This window comes from Emydura macquarii, unplaced genomic scaffold (genome assembly GCF_026122565.2).
Source record: "Emydura macquarii macquarii isolate MOO-44397 ecotype Brisbane River unplaced genomic scaffold, CSIRO-AGI_Emac_v2 contig_1876, whole genome shotgun sequence".
Classification (NCBI taxonomy): Eukaryota; Metazoa; Chordata; order Testudines; family Chelidae; genus Emydura; species Emydura macquarii.
In genome coordinates this window covers 16,903,861-16,924,555 of record NW_027132013.1, presented here as the reverse complement: position 1 = coordinate 16,924,555, position 20,695 = coordinate 16,903,861, and the positions used below count along the sequence as shown (strand labels likewise).

The following is a 20,695-nucleotide window of genomic DNA, read 5'->3' as shown; positions in this document are numbered from 1 at the left end:
AGACCATAACAGTCCCTTCACAGTGACTTCTGAAGCATTCTTAACCTCCCTGGGCAGGGCTCTCTTTTCTGTTCAGGACTCTTCTCAGCCTTGATTTGTCCTGAATCCCCTTTGAATTGGGTTTCTCTAGCTAACAGTCTATACAATCAAGGAGAAAAGTCCTCCAGTCACAGTGAGATGCCCAGTCATCTCACCATACCTTCACCAAACCCTGCCTCTCCCTGTGTCTTCTTTCCTGATCCATCACCTCCTCTGGTGGAGGTGGATTAACTACACCAACAGGAGGTCTCCTGTAGGCATTGTAGTGTCTTTACTGAAGCGCTAGAGCTGCACAGCTGCAACATTGGATGTGTGTAGCCCTGCCCTGAGTATCTTTCCCAGAGTCAAAGAAGAGCTGGGGGTAGCTCATCTCTTTCACCAGCAGTGGTTGGGCCAATAAAAGATATTACCTCGCCCACCTTGTCTCTCTACCCCCCTTATGCCAGGGAGGCTTTGCTCCAGGCATGGCCCAGCCCCACCGCACACGTGGTCCAGGGAGCAGCTTGCACCCTTGTCTCTATGGTGTCTGGGCTACCACTACCAGGCCAGCCACGCGTGCTTAAACAGGGCCGGGAAGAAACACGACTCCTTGAGTACGCGTCACTCCCGCGTCAGCCACCACGGGGCACGAGCTCGGCCAGCAGAGGCAGCAGCAGCGCCCAGGTTCCGGCCCGCAGCTCCTCTTTCGCCTCAGTCCTACAACTCCCAGCGTGCAGTGCGCCGGCCGTTCCGCAGGGGGGTGTCCAGGCGGCTCTGGGGGCGGGGCAAGACGCCGCGTTGCGTACTGGGAGCTGTAGTCTGGCGGCAGGGCGCCAATAGCCGGGTGCTGCGGTTGCCTCCTTCCCGGGGTCTGTCGGGACTGGCGCCGCCATATTGCGGCGGAGGAGAGGCACCGTGCGCTGCGTTCCCAGGGTCTGGCTGGCCCCAACACCCCCCACGGGTGAATATCCCCCCGCCCCGCTAACCCGAGGGAGCCGGGAAAGGAGCAGTGGGGATGGGAGGGAGCCGGAGGTCCCGGGGGGGCGGGCGGTGAAGTCGGGAGGGGGAGGGGCGGTACCTGATCTGTGTGTGTTGCGAAGTTGCGCAAACGGAGCGACTCGCGAGCCCCGCGGTGACGCACCGAGGAGCCCGCGCGGCCTGTGCCACCTCGGGTAGGAGAGACCTGCCCCTCCCCCCCCCCCGCGCGCGCTGCCTGGTACCCTCGGCCCGACCTGACTCGCTCGAGCCCATCCCGACCCCCTCCCCCCCCATTCCGCCCCCTCCATGCCCGGCCCACGCACGCACGCACCGGCCCGTTACACATCGCTCTTCCCGCGGGATCTGCGGCGCGCGCCGGCCGCTCTCTGCTCCCTGACCCCGGGCCTGCAGGGGGAGGAGACGGTGGCGGTGTGCTGCCTGCCTGCCTGCCGCAGCAGGGCCTCCGCCGTCCCCGCGGGTTCGCAGCTGCCTCGGGGCTAGATGGTTGTTCCTTCTCTCTCTGTCTCTCTCCCTCTAGTTACTTGCTATTGCTAAGCCCATCGCCACGCCCCATTTCCCTGGGCCTGCTGCAGCTTCCTGTGCGGTGCCTGCTCCCAGGTGCTCGTAAGTCGGGAGCGTGGAGGGAGGGATTGATCGATCGATCGATCTATAACTATATATTGTTGCCTCAGGTTTTTGTGTTCGCAGAAAAGTGCGATCTGTTCGGCTTTTGTCTGGGGCTGGGAAACATTCATCGTTCACGTTTCAGTTGTTGAGCTAGTCACTCTTCATGAAACCACAGTAGCCTCCTATTTGACCTAGTTAACCTCTCTTTAGCATGATAGATAGCAAGTGCCTCATGATGCCTCTGCATGATCTCCTGCCCTTGGCAACACTTCAGTGTGCCGCCCCCACGCCACTCCAATTTTGACTTGGCCCTGCCACCACTCTGTTATGACAAAGGGGTAGTTGGCTGGGCCAAATTTGAGCAAATGGCCCTGGGTGGGGTCACAGCCCAGCCGGGGTTTGGCCCAGCCATTTTATCATGACCCAGGGGAGGAGGCATGGCTAGGCTAAATCTGCCAGACTAGGCTGCTGCCCAGAAATCTGCCACCTCAAACAGCTGCCTAGCTTGCCTAAAACTAGAAAGGTCTCTGCAAGTATATACCAAACTCTGTACCAAAAAGTATGCAAATACACATACAAGGAATATCTAAACAATTAAAACTCACCATATATCTGTTCGTCATATAAGATCTTATGATTGTGTATTGCTGGGTTAAAAAAAAGACACATACATATCTTGTTATCGGAAAGTTAACGCCTAGTGATGCTAGATGCACAGCCAGCATGATGTCTGGGAGTTAGTAGTTTTTTGTGGAAAAAGTTGTTTAAGATAACAATGGCAAAATTGAAAGCTTTTTGGTACTCTAAGCAAGAGCCATTTAAGGGAGAGGAGGAGGATAATGCAAGGAAATGTACCAGCAAGACACTGAAAGCAGGGGAAAGATGTTTGGCAATAGCAATCTGTCTTCCCTTTCTTCTGTTGAAAGGTTGGTGAGATTAGAAGTGCTCATTATCCCTTTTTACATTCTCAAGAGACTGAGGCAGGGGCCCTTCCACTCTGGATCTGTAATTTCTGACTGCTGTCTCCCTTTGTGTATATAGGTGAACATACATCAAATCCTTGGAGGCAAGATTCAACACTTTTCTTTTTCCTTTAGCACAGGTGTGTATGGGAGAAATGTTTTGTTTATCTGTTTGAGGTTTGTTGTCTTTTGTAAATGTTTTTAGTTAAAAACTTCCAGGCACAGAAACAAATAGTTAATAAACAATTGTGCCTATTATGGAGGTTTTCTGCCCATTCTAGAGAAGGATGGCAAAGACAGTTCCAAGCCACAATAGGCCTTGGTACTACAATAAGCCTAGTGCAGACAAACCCCTGCATGGGCAAACTTCTGTCACTTCCCTTAGACATTGTTTGATCTACCTCGACACATTTCATACTTAAATCTGGATTTTTTTTTAATAAGGGTTGATTAGATTTCTTATATTTCTAGTTCTGAGTCAAGAAATTTATTTTGGACATTTGAAAAAAGTACATGCCATTTAATTAAAATTAAAAAAATGGAATCCTTTTCTTCCTTTAAATCTTTCCTTATAAACATGCTGCTTGTTGAAGCTTGTCAATGCTACTCTATGTGAGATGTAAGGGATAAATTATATTAACCTAAAAAATCGTTGCATCTGAATTGCCCTTAGATTTCACCCCTCATGGCTCATCTGATATATTGTCCAAATGGTATTATCTGTCTACTTTAGGGCCTAGTCCTGTAATGCTTTTATATAAAAGGGGCTAGAGGTTAGAACCCTGATATTTCAAGGTCCTCAGGGCAGAAACTGTTTTTATGGTATTTAAAACATTGGTGCAAAATAATCTTGGGTTAAAGTTTAAACAGTCACCTGTCTTTAAAAGGATGCAGTAATTTGTTCAGAACACTAGTCCCCTGCTTCTCTGTAGCAGAAAGAGTTCTGCAAGTGAATAATCTTATTCTTAGTTAGTTTTTCACATTTCTGTGGTGCCCAAGTATATTGCTTGAATCTGAACTAATTCCTTTATCAGAAATGTTAGTTTATATTATAAAAAACAACCTATGCGTTCTTTCCTGTACATTGTACTTAAATCTGTAATAAAAAATCTCTCACTATAAAGAGGAATCCTATTTCTAACATGGATTGGGTTTTGTTGCCTCTTGAGTATCTAATTTGACCAATGACTAGGATTTCTGGGGCTTCATTTAGAAGTGACTCTGATCAAGCTATGTTTAGTTCATTAATCTGATGAACAACACTAATTAAACTCCTTGTATTTTACAGTTTCATCTTTAAACTAAAATGAGTGGCTGCCGTGTCTTCGTTGGACGCCTGAGCCCACATGCCCGGGAGCGGGATGTGGAGAAATTCTTCAAAGGATATGGACACATACGTGAAATCAATCTGAAAAATGGATTTGGGTTTGTGGTAGGTGAATCCTCATGCTTCTTCTTTCTTACAGCTAGAAGTTCGGTTAGCTTAAGAGCAGGGAGCGGACATCACTTAGGGAAGAAATGTTTGAGACTGTAACAGTTCCAATGGTGAAATGGAAAACGTTAGTTTGTGCTTTAAATTGCTTTTCATATGAGATGAATTCAGACTTTCCCACTCTAGGTTAGCTTTTGTTCAGCAGTAATTTTGTCCATGTTTCCTTTTAAAACTTGAAGAAATCCTGGCTCTGAATTCAGTGGGAGTTTTGCTGTGCCTTCAGTGCGGGGGTCAGGATGTCAACCCTTATTTTTGAGGAAATAACTATCCTGAAACAATTCACTCCAGTTGTAAAACTCAGCAAAAATTTTGTTGTGGGGAAAAAAGAGTAGGGTTTAAAAACACATATTGAAAAAAAATTGTTTATACTAGTGTTACATTATTTTAGTGCTTCCCATTGTTTCTGGCCATATCTCTAAAGCAGTGATACTCAGACCTCAGTGGTTCAGTAGCCAAATTAGCGATCAGCATTATCCAAAAGAGCCACAGTAGTGTGAATTTATTGTTTAATTTACTATAGTACTATACATTCATATTTAAATAGTATGATGGTAAATATTTAGTTTTTAATAGATTTCAATAGAAAATTACTTTTGAAGCTGTTTTTGGCAACAACCATTAGCACCAAGCCTTTCTTTAGAGCAGTGAGACACAAGCTGAGGCTCGTGAGCCACAAGTGGCTCTTTAATGTGTCTCCTGCACCTCTTTGCAGTGTGTGATATTAAAATTATTTAATTTAGTGATTTAATTATTAACCAATCAGGATGGTTTTACTCAAACTGGGTCTAAATAGGGACTTGGAATGGTTATCTCATTACAAGAAGTAATTGTCACTGTTCACACATTCTCACCTCCTAATCAATGGTTATGAATAGACCTCAGCTACTCTAACTGAATGGACTTTGCTTATACCTGCCTTCCCCATTGTTGTTCCTTATCCTGGGGGGGGTGTGTGTGTGTGTGTGTGTGTGTGTGTGTGTGTGTGTTCTTTCTATCTGATTTCTGTTCCTTACATCTGACGAAGTGGGTTACAGCCCACAAAAGCTTATGCCTGCAGAAATTAAATTTGTTAGTCTTTAAAGTGCTACAGGACTCTCCTTGTTTTTGCTGTATACAGACTAACCCGGCTACCACTTTGGAACTTTCCATTAACCAGTGGAATTCAGTAGTTGTTGCACTCCCCCTTCAATAGTCATCAAGCCACTAACAAACTATAAAATTTAGCCCTAATAGCACTTTTCATCAGGAACCTTAAAGCACTTTAATGTACTAACAAAAAGCCTCAGTATTCTTTTTTAGATAAGTAATATTCCCATTTTACATACTGGTGAACTGAGAAACTGATTAAGTGACTTGGCTGAAGTCACATGATAAATCTGTAGTAAAGTAGAATAGAATCCATAAGACCTGACTCTTGGTCTTCTGCTTTAACCAGATTTAACCAGGGCCAGATTCTGATATCCTTACTCATTGTGTAGCATTTTAATGTGTGAGTAGTCCAGCAGAAATCATTGGGACTACTCATGATGTAAAGTGCTACTTAGTATGAGTGAGGGGTTCATACTGTCTCTAAATTATTTTCTTATGGAAGATGCTCAGTCATTTTATCAGTTGTTATGAAAGCAGATTTCATGTTACTAAGTGTTCAAAATGCAAGTGCTGCTGGTCTTGTTCTCTGCTGTGGTGTCAGTGAGCAATGCAACAGGAGGTGCTAAAGCACTCTTGTTACAGTTTAAACAGCAAAACACGTTTCTTTGTGTATTTATTGCTTAAGTACAAGACAAAAGGACAATTTATCATTTTAGAGTCATTTTGTAAATTTAGATTTTTTTAGATTAAAATTTATAGATTACAGTTAAAAAAAAAAAAAAAAAAAAAAGAGAGAGAGAGAGACTAAGGACCCAGTTTTTCAAACCATAGTGACCTAAAGTTAGGTACCTAAATAAGTGGCCTGTTATTTGTTTCTGAAGCTCTGAGCACCTTCAGCTCTAACTGAAGTCAAGGGAAGTGAAGGTGCTAAGCACTTATGAAACTCAGGAACATGCATATTTAGGGATCCAGTTCCAGGGAAACTTTAAAATGTTGACCTATGGGTATGTCTTCATTGACAGTGGCAAATTCACGCCATCAGATCGATGTGTCTGGATTGATTAAGTGGAAATGAAGACCCACTCAATCGATCTGGAAGTCAACTCAATAAAACCACCTCCCCAAAAAGCGTAGTGCTGCGTCAGTGGGTATGCATTTCCCGTCGGTGCAGCATAGTGGAGATGGCACGCAGAGGGGAGTTTAGGAAGTCAGCGTAAGTTAATGAGCTACTCTCAGTAGCTTGTGTAACTCCCATTGACTGCCGCTGAATTTGCCTGTCAGTGTAGACCAGGCCTAAGTGAATTCCCCAAGGTTTAATCTGTGACAGAGAGATGAATTGGAACCAGACTCCCAATCCTGTGTCATAATCCCAAGACTATCCTTCCTCCTCTGATAAGAATACATAGAATAAGGGACATGTTAGCTCATCATATATCCAGATAAAGAGCCTGATGCTCTTCTTGTGACTAACTCACTGTAATCAATGGAGATGCATTAGTGCAAATGAGAGCAGAATCATTCTCAGTGTAAAAGTCCATAAAAGTTCATCAGTTTTCACTGCGGTTCTGCTTTAAGGATATAGACCTGCTAGTTGATGCTTGCTGCACTACGTAGCTCTTCAATATATTATGCAAGGAAATTGAATAAACTTACGGATATTGAATACACGCATTTTTAAAAGAGGATAGGGAAAGATTTAAAATACTGTAGTGGGGAATGTGAGTGCATCATTATAAATCTCTGACCCTCATTCCTGTTTCTTTCCTAGGAGTTTGAAGACCACAGAGATGCTGATGATGCAGTTTATGAACTGAATGGTAAAGAACTGTGCAATGAAAGGTAAACTTCAAATATGCTTTTTTCTAAAGCACTGAATATGTTTTATACCCCAAATGTGATGCACTAGGCTCTGCTCCAACATCTGGTTCCTGTGGATCTCTACACAGGTTAGTGCCTACAAACTTTTTAGGTGGCGCCCCCCTCCCCTGTTATCCCTGTCCATTTCCTTCTCCCTTCCCCCCACCGCCTGGAGTGGGGCTAATGAACAAGGTGAGTCGAGAACAGCAGCCAGGAGCCACAGCAGGGGGGAGGGCAGAGCAGGGTAGGGTGGTGCTCCCTCCCCGCCTCCCATGGGGACTGGCCCAGGTACTGCTGCATCCCCCCAACGTTTCTCCGCATCCCCCAGTTTGGGGACCTCTGATGTAGGTGGAGGCATCTATTAGCAGATCCTGATGTAGGATTTGGGGCCTTAGTTTGTATTGTAGCATAGAATTCAACTGCCTTTTTTGGACAGAGGTGGTAGGAATATGTGTTTTCCTGCCAATGTTTGTTATACGTCTCTTCCCCAAGTGAACAGATGTCAAATTCCCCAAGTGAACCAGAAATGTCAAATTCATTCACTTCCCTCTTCTACTCCTCATTAGTCTATCTGTCACTTCAGGGATTATCAGAACTTCTTTGCATATGTATGACTTGTAAGAGTACCAAATAGTTATTGTACATAAGAAATCAAGAGAGTTATTTTAATGAGCTAAAACCAGTTTCCGTACTTAATCTTTTTATTTTGTTCCACATATCTTAAACCGTCAGTGCGGTCCTTTTCTTTTCCCAGCTTGCTGCTATTTATAGACTCTTGTTCTTCCATTCTGACTATTAAATCTAATCTACAGACCTGTAGTAAATTTCATGGAACCATCATGAGGTAATAGTTACTGGTTTGGATGCTTATGAAATATCTGCTATTGATTCTGGTACGCTGCATCAAGTAAAAACTAAGGACAGGACCTCTCTTGATTCTGCATGTGTACTTCATATTGCAGAGGATTGAAATGATTTAAGTAGTAATGGAAATTTTTTTCCTTATGTTTAAGGGTGACAATTGAACATGCCAGGGCACGAAGAGGGGGAGGCAGAGGCAGATTTCCACAACGGTTCAATTATTACCAGTCACGTAGCAGTGGGCCTAGGTGAGTGATTTGGTCTCAATTTCCTGCATATAAAATAACTGGGGAAGCACTGTGCTTAAAACATTATTTTTCCTTCTCTCTATTGGTGGAGATGGGGGAGCTCCACATCCTTACATAGCATTTTGGAACCCAGTACTGACACCCCGATACCTTGCAGTCCTGTGTTGTAGCCATCATTTTTCTGGCTGAGGAGGACAAGATGGGACACCTTTGAGCCAATCAGTGCTCCTCTTTAATTGACTCAAGGGATTTGCTGTTAGCAACTTTAGCGCTTCCTCCATACCCCACTGCTACTGAATGTGCTGCACACAGTACTGTGTGGCACTCCGTACTGGCTTGTATGATGCTGAGTACTAACACTATGCCACTGGGTTGGCCCGTTCTTTTTTTTTAAGCTTTTTCCTAATGTAACTAGGTATCTAGTTACGTATCATTTAGTAAGATGTCAAGTCAATATAATGACTTCTTTTGAAACCAGTAGAAAATCTTAAGTGTTAATTGACTTCTGAAACTGCCAATACAAAGTCGCATGAGTCAGCAAGGAACCAAGTCATAAATACTTCCCAGTATGTATCTGACCGAGAACCTTTTGTGATTCACATTGGAAAACGAATTTCGTATTTTAAAAAATATTGTGATTTAAAAGTCCTGGGAAGTTAATATTAAAAAATTAATAAAGATATGTTTCTCAACTGGGGCATATCTGTCTACCTAAGCAATGTGTCATGGGTTTAATATTACTGTACAGCATTGGTTCCCCCAGCATACTTACTCTGTGAACCACTTTACATGGAAGTTCCTCTCGTGGACTGTCTAATGTACTGAGCTGCTAAATTTCCCAATTTTTGGTTCTAAAAAGTTTAATTCAGCAAACACTGGGAAGGGGCTTCAAAGATCATGATTTTAAGAACCATTGTTATAGGAACAAAGTGTTGGCAGACACAGCCATCAGTGTAAAAACACAAAAAGGCAAAAGTTGCTGACTAAAAAAAGAAAGGGATCCCCTAAAGGACAATCTCTGTCCAAGGATGGAATCTAAAAACAGTTATTGGTCTTGAGCATGTATCTACTACATATGTGCTGGATATACGTGTGTGGGGGAAAAAATATTACTTTGAGATACTAATGAGAGAGAGTGATCTCTGTGTATTTTGATAATGGATTTTCTTAAATGATACATTTTGTATAGTTAAACTACATAGCAACATTTCCAGCTTTTTACTTTAAATTATTATATCTGAAGTAAGCTGTTTAAACTGATGTATTCTGTAATAGAGTTAGCAACTATGGACTATGCAGAGTAGTTTTTGAAAGAAGGATAAACATTTTACTGAAATATAATTCTTAACCTCTCTGCAGTTGTTTCAGAGGCAGAGTTCCTTCCAACCACAGACCAGTAAAATCTGGGGGCATCTAATTTGCATATGCAAGTATGCTAATTAGATTCTTTTTTCTTTAGTGGCAGTGACCTTGATGCAGTAGGACTGATCCGAGGTCCAGGCTAAAAGTGAACTTTTAAAGTAGGAAGTGTGATTGAAAGTCGTGGGCATCTGACGTTGTGGCCATGTTCATGACGTCAGACACCCGGTGCCAGACAGGACGAGACTACCGTTTGCAATAATGAAAAAGTGGGACTCAGCCTGCCAGTTTTGGGACTCTGGGACTTCTGTTTAAATGCTCTGAAGATCTGGATGTTCTGAAAAAAATTGGGACACTTTGAGGTATGCGCTGAAATCAAATTGCCTATGCTTCAGTGTACAAATCTGTACACACCATTAGGGTTATATTTTATGGGATGCGGCGTGGAGTTGAAAGAACCATAACACTGAGTGATTCTGGCACCTTGACTGAACTAATTAACTTAAGGTGTGAATCCAATGATGTGTATTCATTTTCTATAAATCACAATTTTTTCATATCAGTAAACAGGGTTTTTGTGTCAGGACAAATAAAATTTTACTCTCTCTCACACACACACACACACACACACACACACACATACAAAAGACAGTGCTTCTCTGTATTAATGTCATTTCGTTTGCACCTTGTGTGAGAGTGAAAGGACAGACTAGGAAGCAATGACAATTGGTTTTATCTATCCAAAACTGAGAATGCATAGAATGGTATCATTGGGTGTACTCAGTACTACAGTAATAAGCACCCAAGTCTGTTTCAATTGAAAAATATAACTAAATACAAGGGTGCCCACAATCAGAGTGCCACAGCCACTTGTATGCAACCAGTTGGCTTCATGTTGTGTTTCTTGAAATGAAAATATTCTGACCCATAAGAAACTGCTATAGGGCACATTGGCATATCCAGATATTAGCAAGTGCTTGAGGATTGTGAACCATTAGGCTAAATTGTCTTCACACATGTCTCTGACTTCAAAAGTCAGAATTTTGTTCCCTGTCAGCAAAGAGGTAATCACACCTTCAGTGGAAGTAGCCTTCAGAGGCAATATGTTTGACCAAAGCCATACTTAGATTATGCTTTTTTTTTTTTTTCTTGGTCGGAACTAATTTAACAAAAATAAGCACTAGATTTGAAAATGTCATCTATATTGACTTGTCTGGATGTAAAGTTCTTCCATCAAAATACTAATTTTTTGCTAATGTCAGCACTTCCACTCCTACAGTGGGTACCTGCTTTTAAATATAATACAGAGCTAACAGGAAACCATCTAATAATCTGCAATCCATCTGTAAGGATAAGAATTAGTATTTAACTCCATCAGCAAACTGTCAGAACACATGAGTTCGTGTGTAAGAGCTGTAAATACTCTGCATTGGGGAAATGTGTTTTATTGTCTTTGAATTCTTATATAGCTGGTATGGACCTCCTGTTCGTACTGAACACAGGATTATAGTTGAAAACCTTTCTTCCCGGATCAGTTGGCAGGTGAGTTAGATTTCAATCTTTTTTTTTCTTATCTTTAATACATGATGATTTTTTATAGATTATTTTATTTTCCTACCCTTAAGGATGCAGTTTGCAATCTAATCTTACATTAAAGCCATCATAAATATTTAATTTTTATTAATTTTTTTAAGTGCTTGAATTATATACTCCAACACTTAAGAGTAACTTTAATTTTTAAAATTGTACAAATAGGTATCATAGTTGATATTTTGTAGTTTGGAGGCTAATGGTTCTTGCTTGGTTATGATTTTCAGATGGTGATACTTTGGATTATCTTTTAATTTGGGATTACATTTGTAACATCTAAATCATAACATCAGTTTAGTAGGATGGAATAATTGAGATTTCTACATCTTTGAGTTCACATTTTTGTTCTGATTGAAACTCATAATAGTTGTTTTTTAATTGCACTAAACATTTTTTGATTGAGAAGAATCAATTAATCCTGCATGAATAAAGCAAATTCCAAGAAAGCCACTTAGCCATAGTGTACTTACTGCAGGGGTTCAGTTAGTGTTAAAGAAATTTTAAGACTATCTCACTGCATTTGTGATATCTACACCTTTTTTCTAACCTTTAGCTGTCTTACAGAATGACCACATGATCACTGTTTTTATATTTATGTGAGGTTTTTTCCCTAATAAACCCATTATAAGGAATTAACTTTTCTTTATGGACTTAGCAATAGATATTTCTGTTGCTAAGTCCAGTGTAAAGCACTATAATTATATGATTCTATTAATTACTAAATAATAACTCCCTGATGTTTTAAACTTGATTTGGCAGGCAAGTGGACTTCACCTAAATCCCTCTGTATATACTACACAACTACTCTATATGAAGTGATAGCTCTAAAAATCACTGATCTTGTAGAGGTAATAATGAGGGGAGGGGAATAGCGATAATGGAGCGTTGAGGAATGCAAGTCATTTAATGTTGTGATACTTAATTTAAATTAATTCACAGCTTGGAAATTGGACATTGCAATAACTTTTACTTTTGAATATTTGTAATGGCTTTATTCCTAATAACTATGTTAGATTTAAGTCCACCTAATTCAGATTTACCATAATAAATCTTTTGTGGTTACCTGAACACGTGAACATATCCATACCTAAAAGTTTGGGGTACAATTTCTTGAATGCTTAACATGAGAATATTCTGACACATTCTGCAAATGCTAAGTACACTAGTGTTAATGTAAGCATTCCTGACCTGTTTTGCACTTTGTAAGCTTAGTGTAAAATTACTGTGAATCTTGGCACTGGTCCATTATACATGACTTGAGGAGGACAATGTGTCATTTCTTCTAGATTTCTGGAAGTACACAATTAAAGTACTTGGTAAGCTAGAAGTGTGACAAATTATAGCAGAACTGTTTTAAAAGAAAATTGCTTCTCTGTAAAACATTACAATTTAACGTAAAATTCCCTATACAAATGTAGTTTAATTTTGCAGCTATACTACATTAGAATTTGCTAACTATTAAACATTAAAAAGTTGTATACTATTAACATGAAAGATGAGACTAGAAATATGATAGTCACTAAAATACTGGATTCTAGATTATCCCAGAACAAGTTCTGGTCTTCATCTCCCTGTGGGAAACTAGCTAGCTTGAATGAAATAGATACAATACCTTGCCTTCAAAACTTGTAGGCATCTTGGGTGCATGTAGCTCCCCAAGATTTGAGACAAGACTATATTTGTCTGCTTTTAAAGCCAACACATTCAGATGCTAGAAATAATTAAAATTTATGTCCAGATAACACCCCCGTTTTATGGTTCCATAGGTGTTTAAAGCCAGACAATCAGTAATCCTAATTACCTGTGTCTGACAGTGCAAATTTATTACGACTGGCTTCTCATCAATGCTACCAGTTCTCCCAAAAATAAATGATAGTTGAAGTTGATAATTGATCTGTGATCACTAAGAGAAAAGTAAAAGCCATGTCTTCTTATGACAGTTTTAATGTGTAAGATTGATCTTTTTCACAATTTTCTTGTTTTTTTAAAATTACATTGTTTATTAAATCTTTGTTAATTGGTGAGGATCACATGGATATATTTTTGTGAGCAAGGTGAAACAAAACAGTAACCGTAATCCTAGTGAATTGTCAGATCTCATTGCTGCTTGCTTTTTTTGTTTGTTTTAAGAGATTAATTTAGGTAGTTTTAAGACCTTCTGTTGGTTAAAGGAGAGCTGCGTCCTAAACTTCCTATATATACAAACTTATGTCTTCTCTCTTTGAATAATATTGCTAGTGTCTTAATCATAGATCCTTGTTCTGTTAAACAACTTTTTAGGGTGGTAATCCTTAGCAAATCAGAGTTTAAATATTAGGCATTTGTTTGGATGGCTCAAAATTTTAGACCCTAAAACAACTTAATAAATTAGAATGCAAGTTTGTGATTGCTTTCCTTAATTTCCTTTTCTTAACAGCACTTCTAAATTAAAGCATTTTGTTCTAGATCAAGAAAACCTTATATGTATAAAAAACAAATGTATAGTTTTAAACTTGTGTGAAATCCTGGCCGCTCTGAAGTCCAGGGCAAAATTCCCATTGACTTCAGTGGGGTCAGGATTTCACTCTATCTCTGAATTACTGTATATGTGTTTAGTTTGCAGTAATGGTTTTTGAATGTGGCTACAGATTGTGAGATTGTTTGGGTTCTTAAGCATTTTAAACAAAAAGTATTCACTGTTTTACAACCTAATGTGTAATTCAGATGCTCGCTTTTAGAACTAAATTGTTGAGATTTATTAAGCCTTAAATTGAGCCTTCCTGTATGCTGTAGCAAATGTTCTAAAGTTTATTTCTTAGCTTTTTGTTTGTATTTTTTTTCTCAAACATATTTCTAACCAAGTGCATTTTGAACCTCTTTTAACAGCCTTGCTTTGGGTTAACCCTCGTTTCTCTTGTGTGGAGGAGAGAGAGCCCAAGCGTTTGGGGTTTCTAGTGGCTGAAATTCTAGGGCTTGGCCTGTTCTGAATTTTCCTTTTGGTTCCTATGACACTCCTGTTTTGGCGATCTAGATCTTGGTTTGCCCAGGTTTGAGCTCGATTTGGCTAGCACAGGTCAGCATCAGGTTCTGTATCCACTTCCGGATGTTGTGTCAAGTATTTTCAGGGTCTCTGGTACATCCCCCTGAAGCGTTTTGCTATGAGCCATTCCTCTGCCCTTCTCATGTAAGGGAGTTCCTCTTGGCCAGCTAGCGACTGTTTTGCTTAAGGTACCTGCTTATATCATCTGACCACTTGTGGTATGTTGCGGTAAGTAGCCTTGGGCTATAAAATGCGCAATATTATTTGGAGAATATATTGTTTTTAAGTTTTGCCCATAACTTATAAATATAATTGTACTTATCTTTTTAATCACCTATAATGTTTGTTCACATTATGTTTAATCACATTGTGGGGCAAATAAACATGCTGTAGTGTATGTTCAATCTCTGTTAAAATTAAATACAAGTATCTCTTTTGAAATAACACTGAGGTTGGGACACAGACTGATGAAAGCCAGAAAAATCAGAGTTAAGACAGATTCTCCTCTTGTAACTCTGAATATCTTGTCTTTTGTCAGTTTGTTACAATCTTAGCATTAATTAAACAGACATTTTGCATTTAATTTTTGTGTGTAACTTTAAGTGGGGGTGGAGGAGAATATGTATTAGGCAATTCTAAATATGCAAGATTCTCATTTAAATGAGGTTTTCCAAAAGAGCCTTTATGGTCAGTCATAAAAGTTAGCATTTAGTATCGTATAACTCCTTATCTGGTATAGTTAGTGTTAGTTAATGCTTTATTTGCGGCACCATGTTTTCATAAGAGCTGCTTTTGGGATATGGGCTTAATTTAAAAGTAATAATTTGTTTTTATTATTGTAACTGTTACTAAGTAGGCTGAGTTTCAAAAGAAGTCTAAATGCAAAAGTTGTAACCTGTTTAACAGAGAACTTTACTTTTTTTTACTTACAAGATAGCTTGTTAGTGTGTTTCATGTTTAAGCTGAACTGTAATTTTACTGCAGGACTTGAAAGATGTCATGAGAAAGGCAGGAGAGGTGACCTATGTGGATGCGCACAGAAACAACAGGAATGAAGGGTAAATCCATATTTGTGTATAAATCTGGGCAATACCAGGAAAATGATGATCCAATCTTCCTGCTATTTCAAAGTGTAAAAATCACCATGATACTTAGAGCTAAGGTACTGTTCTTATTCACAAATTTCCTTTTAGGGAACTTCTGTACAAATTTTGACTATCCATAAACGTATGCTAAGAGATTTGTTTGGGGGGGGGGGAAAGGCATGGCTAGAACATCACTGTTCTCTGGTGAATCACTACTGCCAGAACAACTCCTTGAGGCGCATTGCAGACAGGTGCAACTTAAAGTAGCCCTGATAACATGTTTGGGCAAAGAGAGCTGTAAATGAGGCCAACTGAAGAAGGGAATTATATTTACTGCTAAAGTTCTAAGGAGGGGGCAGACGTGGTACATTTATATCCCTTCTTCCTTGAAAAGCTTAAGCCATATCTTGAAATCCTTTAGCATTTTGTCCAAATAAGGAATGCGAGGCAGATCCTCAGGTGATGTACATTGTAATAGCTCCATTGACTCCAACTATTTTACAGCAGCTGAGATCTGCCTCCAGGTGAGGACTTCAGAAGCTTGCCCTTTATCATTCAATAGCATTTAAGATGAGTGTGGACATGGGAGGTGGTTAGGATTGTTTTGTCATAACTTGTCATTAATCAAGCTAAAAAAAAAAAAAATCAATTTTAAGGTGTTAAAACCCCAGCATATAGATCTAAAAACAAACAAACAACTAAAAAACCCCCACAAAAACCACCTCCTCTAATGAATACAAAATCTTTCTTTTCCTGCTTTCCTCCATCACTTATTTTTGTGACTTCCTGATGCTGTATAGTGTTGTGGAGTTTGCATCATATGATGATATGAAGAGTGCATTGGACAAGTTGGATGGCACTGAGCTGAATGGGCGCAAAATTAAATTAATTGAAGATCGCAAATCACAGAGGTATGTTGCCTGGCCTGGCAGTTCTGTAGGTTGGCATTAGCCCTGCCAAGCCCCTGTACCAAGTTATTGTAGTATTTAACTCCTTGGCTATCAGTTGCAATACCACAGTACGAAACCAGTTCCCTGTAGTAGATATACTATAAACAGGTTCAAACAAAATGTTAATTGAGAAAAGATGGGTTAGTGCTAATTTGAGTTTTATTTGCCATATTTCAGTGGTTTTTTTGGATGGAGAGAGGATTTTATAAAGAATAAAATCTGATATTTTTCTGAAAGGGCAAAATGAAATAGCTTCCATCCACAATTTGGCCCACGTTAAAATGGATAGAGTCTAGAGGAAAATTTCCTCCAAATTCTTTCTTTCAGATTCCTTTATTCAATCTTCAGGAATCTTACAAAACTGGCTTTCTGGAGGTGCCCAGTAAAAAGCCGCTAATTAATGTGTTTTTTAAAGCTGTTGACATTTTAAATTTAAAGTAATAATAAAGCATGTTAACTTTAGCTCCATCACAGATCTATAAAAGATCTCTCTGGTTAAATGGAAAAAGATTGACAGCAGAACAAGGAATGCAATTTTCAAATCTTTGAGGTTGCAGAGATTTTGTAACACTCAGAGACAAGTTAACATCTTAATGGAGATCCAAGGATTGTCCCTAATTTACATATGCTTTTCAGGGGGGAGGGAGAGATTGTAGTGTGTTCTTATGCTTGCATTTTTCTTTATAGATTAGTATAAATTGCTTGTGTACCCTAGCTTTTGTTGGCTTTTTCCTCATTCTGTTATACCAGGAAGAAGTAACCAGAGCTGGTGTGTTAGGACTCCATGGGTACTCCTGGTGTAAGAGGGTTTTACAAATGGAGAGTTAAAAAAAAAAAAAAAAAACCCTCAATACCTGAAGTGACAATGTTTTGTGCAGTGCTTTGAGTGCTGTAGGTGGAAGTATTATTGGTGCAAAGCAGGGTTTTTTCAGATTAATTTAAAAGTACTCTGTTTTTTCCCAGAAGTAGATCTCGTTCAAGAAGTTACTCAAGATCTCGTAGCAAGTCCAGGTCTGCAAGATCTTCCAGGTCAACCAGTAGATCTCGCTCTCGCAGTCGCACGCCTGACAAAAAATATGCTCAGAAGAGCCACCATTCTGGCCAGCAGCCTTCTTCTCCATCTCCCCATTCCTCCAAGAGAAAATCTCGTTCTCGGTCGAGCTCTGCCGAGAGCCGTAGTTAGTGTACTCCAAAAGATGTGCCAGTGTGTTTAATTTCTGAGTCGTTTCCCTAAAGGCTTGCGACAAATTACAAACAAGGGGGGAGGGAGGAAATTATTAACATGAGGATCTAACCACCTTTTTCATTACCAAAATGCATGTCATCAAATAGGCTGCAGCACATATAACAGGCCTTCTTTATCTCTCTATGAGGAGCGAATTCATGGGAGGGGAGGTGGGAGGGGGTTGCCAACTAATAATACAATATCTTCTTTAGTCAGTAAACATTTCCCACCTAGTTGCATTTCTCACCATGTACACAATGTTAAGGTTTCAGGTTGAGACTATACATTGCATTTTTTTTCCAAAGTCCCTGCCTTCCAAAACAGCAAATTTGTATTAGCTTTTGTTTTAGTACTGAATCTGTAGAACCTGAAGTTTAGATTTTATTCATTAGTCAGACTCCTATGGCTGTTTCATTTTTTGGAAGTAGATAACTGAATTTTTTTAGTGGCTTAATATCTGGTTCTCCCCTATTGCTGGGCTGAACTGGCTATTAAATTCCAGGTTTGAGGTTTCAGATAACGTTCTCAGTATATATGTGTCCTTTAGTATTTGTCAGAAGACTACTGCCTGTTCAGGTAGTGAATGAATCAATACATTAACCTGTAGGGAAGGGAGTCAGAATTTCCTGTTAGAGTGGGACACACCATGATCAGATGACAAAGGGTTATCAGGATTCTCTTCCAGTTAGTGAGACTTCCAGTAGGATGGTGTAGGCCCTTAGTTGATAGATGAATCCATTAGAAATTGCATCAGATATGTATTTCTAGGTTTTTAATATGTTTATAAAGGCAGCATAGCCTTCATATCCACAACAAGAGAATGCTAAATACCATGAATGCTTGTGACTAGCAATCGTCAAAATGGCTTGATGGAGGGGAAGTTTATTTTAGAACATGACTGCAGAAAAAATTCCCAATAAATATTTAGTTACGGTCATGACAGGAAAACTTGGTAATGTCTAAGGGTAAAGAGTGGGTGTCTTTAAATTTACTGAATGTGCAATAGTTTTGATTAATAGGTATTTCTACTGCAAATAGTACTGTAGGTTCTTTTAGTTTGTGATTAGTATTTTTCTGGCTTTTGAATAGTTAAAAGGGGAATCTTGTTGGAAAAAGTTTGTAAATCAAACCCCAAGGCATATGTATGTTAAATGTACCAATCTTAGTACAATAAAGAAGTGTTTTTCCTGCTTAGTCACTGAGTGGAGGAGTTTCAGTAATCTTAGTGCTGGTACTGCTCACTTTGTAAAACCTTCATAAGCCTTTTGGTTTGTAAAAATATGTTCTCATGAAAGCTAACTAAAACTAGAAACAGAAACTGCAACATTTGTCAGACACTTTGTGATGTGAGGAAACTAGGCCTTAGAGTTTTACTGTCATGGCCATCTGATGGCTGTTCAGTAGCCTACGTGAAATGAGTTAAAGGCGAATGGCAGTCTGATAACTACAAATGCTGAATGGGCCATAGCCACTGAATTATCCCATCATTGCAGCAGTGGTCCCACTATAAAGACTGAAGTACATTTGCTGGAAAGAGTGGGGGAAACTTGCCTTGCCTATGCTATTTCTGCTGTGTGGATACAGGATCTGTGTCTGCAAGGATGGCATGTTTCATAAGCAAACTATTGCGTCTAATCTTGTTTTTAGAGACTGGTCTTATAAGGATGCAGTGTGCTTTTAATACATTAGCGTTTCACCCATGTACAGGGTACAACAAATGTAGATCACTTAATAAGCAAAATCGAGTTGTAATCTGACTTGACCCCTTAAGCAGCTTGCATTTGTGACACCAGCATGCAATATTGGAAATCTGCTCAAGAGAGGCCCAGGACTTCAAAAAAATAAAATTGTAAAATTTGCCAGAGCTTTCTTGGGTAACTTTGAAAAGTGTCTGCCCTGGCTATGTTTGATTCTTGTCATTTCTATCATTCTTCCTTTTGTGAACACTAAATTCATCCCCATCTTTATAATTAAAATGTGAGTGTTAGTATTACTTCAGTTCATGAGATGAGCTGTATTTGCACACCCCTACCCCTATTTCTGGCTTAGCTCCTATAAGGTAGATAAATATAATATGAAATATAGAAGTCTTTCTTTGCCTTTGACCATGCCACATTAGGCTTGCATCTGAATTAAATAATGGAGTTAAAACCAAAGTTTATCCTTAATCCTCTCTGTTATCAATAATTCTTTTGGTCCTTGACCATGCTAGGTTTCTTCTGCCAAAACTTTCCTCCATTACTGCAGTGGAAGCAACAGCAAGAAATTTTGAGCAAAAAAAATGTATCTTAAGGTTATAAGTAGGCTTCAGGGTCCTTTTCTAATGTTTGTAGCTCTGAATGCACAAAGACTTTCTATAATTTTGAATCTAAGGCTTGGTTTACCCACAGATTTTGTACCTCTACAACTGTTTTGGTTAGGGGTAGCAATTTTTTTAAAAATGTGGTTATACCAATGCAATCCCTAGTGTGGACACAGCTATAACAATATAATTATATACTGTTACAGCTTACTTTCCTTCCCATACAGGAATAGCGATGCTGGGTAAGCATTTTCATATACTAGTGTAATTACATCCACACTAGAGGGTTTGTCTCACTTTAACTATACTAGTGGCTGATGAGAGAATTAATAGGATTGCAAAACCTCAGCTCTGGATACCATTAAAGTAAACTGTTTGTGAGATGGGGGGTGGTGTTAAATTCAGACTGTTTTAGATTTTATTTTTGTGGGAGTTTTTAAAAGGTGATCTGCAGGGAGTTGTTAAAGAACAGAAGGGCAAAATACTCATTTTTATGATGCGTAATATCTCTACTCTCCCAAAATACCTTTGTTTATCTTTAGAAGTATTTGGAATATCAAATCTGATCTTCTATTTCTTCTGGAACATTAATGGGTGCCAGCTGTGGATTTTTAATTGAAGGGGAAGTGTGGAATCTTAACACAAACTTGGAAGGAAGTTTGTTAGTGTTTGAAAAACAAAAGAATGTAATCTGACAGTCTCCTCCAGCTCTGAACTGGTCAGCTATGAAGTCCTAATTCCAATAGTTCTCTATTCTCCATCAACATCCAAGGTCAGTAGTCTCAGTATTCAGTCACCATTGAGCCTGCAGTGTCAAAAGCCCACCCAGAGCCATGGCAGGATCCAGGACCATAGGTTCTATCAGCACCAGTTCCTCTCTAAGAGTTTGTTTCCACATCCTCCCCCAGTGTACATCCTCTCTGTGCCTCAATTCCCCTACTGTAAAATGAGGCTAATAGCACTTTGTTTCACAGAAGTATTGAGGATAAATAGGCATTCATATTATAGTAAGGGGGCCATATAAGTATTGTAG

At 39.5% G+C, this 20,695-nt stretch overlaps 1 protein-coding gene and 1 long non-coding RNA gene across 6 annotated transcripts in view; one reads left to right on the top strand and one right to left on the bottom strand.

The window, feature by feature from the left end:
- The first annotated feature begins 882 nt into the window (after nt 1-882).
- LOC137159459 (serine/arginine-rich splicing factor 5-like) lies at nt 883-18,554 on the top strand. Of its 5 annotated transcripts, none has more exons than XM_067557801.1 (10): nt 883-979; nt 1,535-1,614; nt 2,665-2,725; nt 3,874-4,017; nt 6,935-7,005; nt 8,037-8,132; nt 10,961-11,033; nt 15,085-15,158; nt 15,986-16,096; nt 17,099-18,554. In XM_067557801.1, the coding sequence occupies exons 4-10, from the start codon at nt 3,892-3,894 to the stop codon at nt 17,316-17,318; spliced, it is 771 nt and encodes a 256-aa protein (XP_067413902.1). In that variant the 5' UTR covers nt 883-979; nt 1,535-1,614; nt 2,665-2,725; nt 3,874-3,891; the 3' UTR covers nt 17,319-18,554. The 5 variants fall into 5 exon arrangements, with proteins under 5 accessions (XP_067413902.1, XP_067413904.1, XP_067413900.1 ...); XM_067557803.1 differs by having other exon boundaries at nt 1,535-1,620; nt 17,102-18,554; XM_067557799.1 differs by having other exon boundaries at nt 1,535-1,620.
- Nucleotides 14,520-20,695, bottom strand: part of LOC137159461 (uncharacterized) — a 19,213-nt gene continuing 13,037 nt past the window's right edge. The window contains exon 3 of the long non-coding RNA XR_010921633.1: nt 14,520-17,372. This is a non-coding gene — a long non-coding RNA (uncharacterized lncRNA). The remainder of the gene's footprint in view (nt 17,373-20,695) is intronic.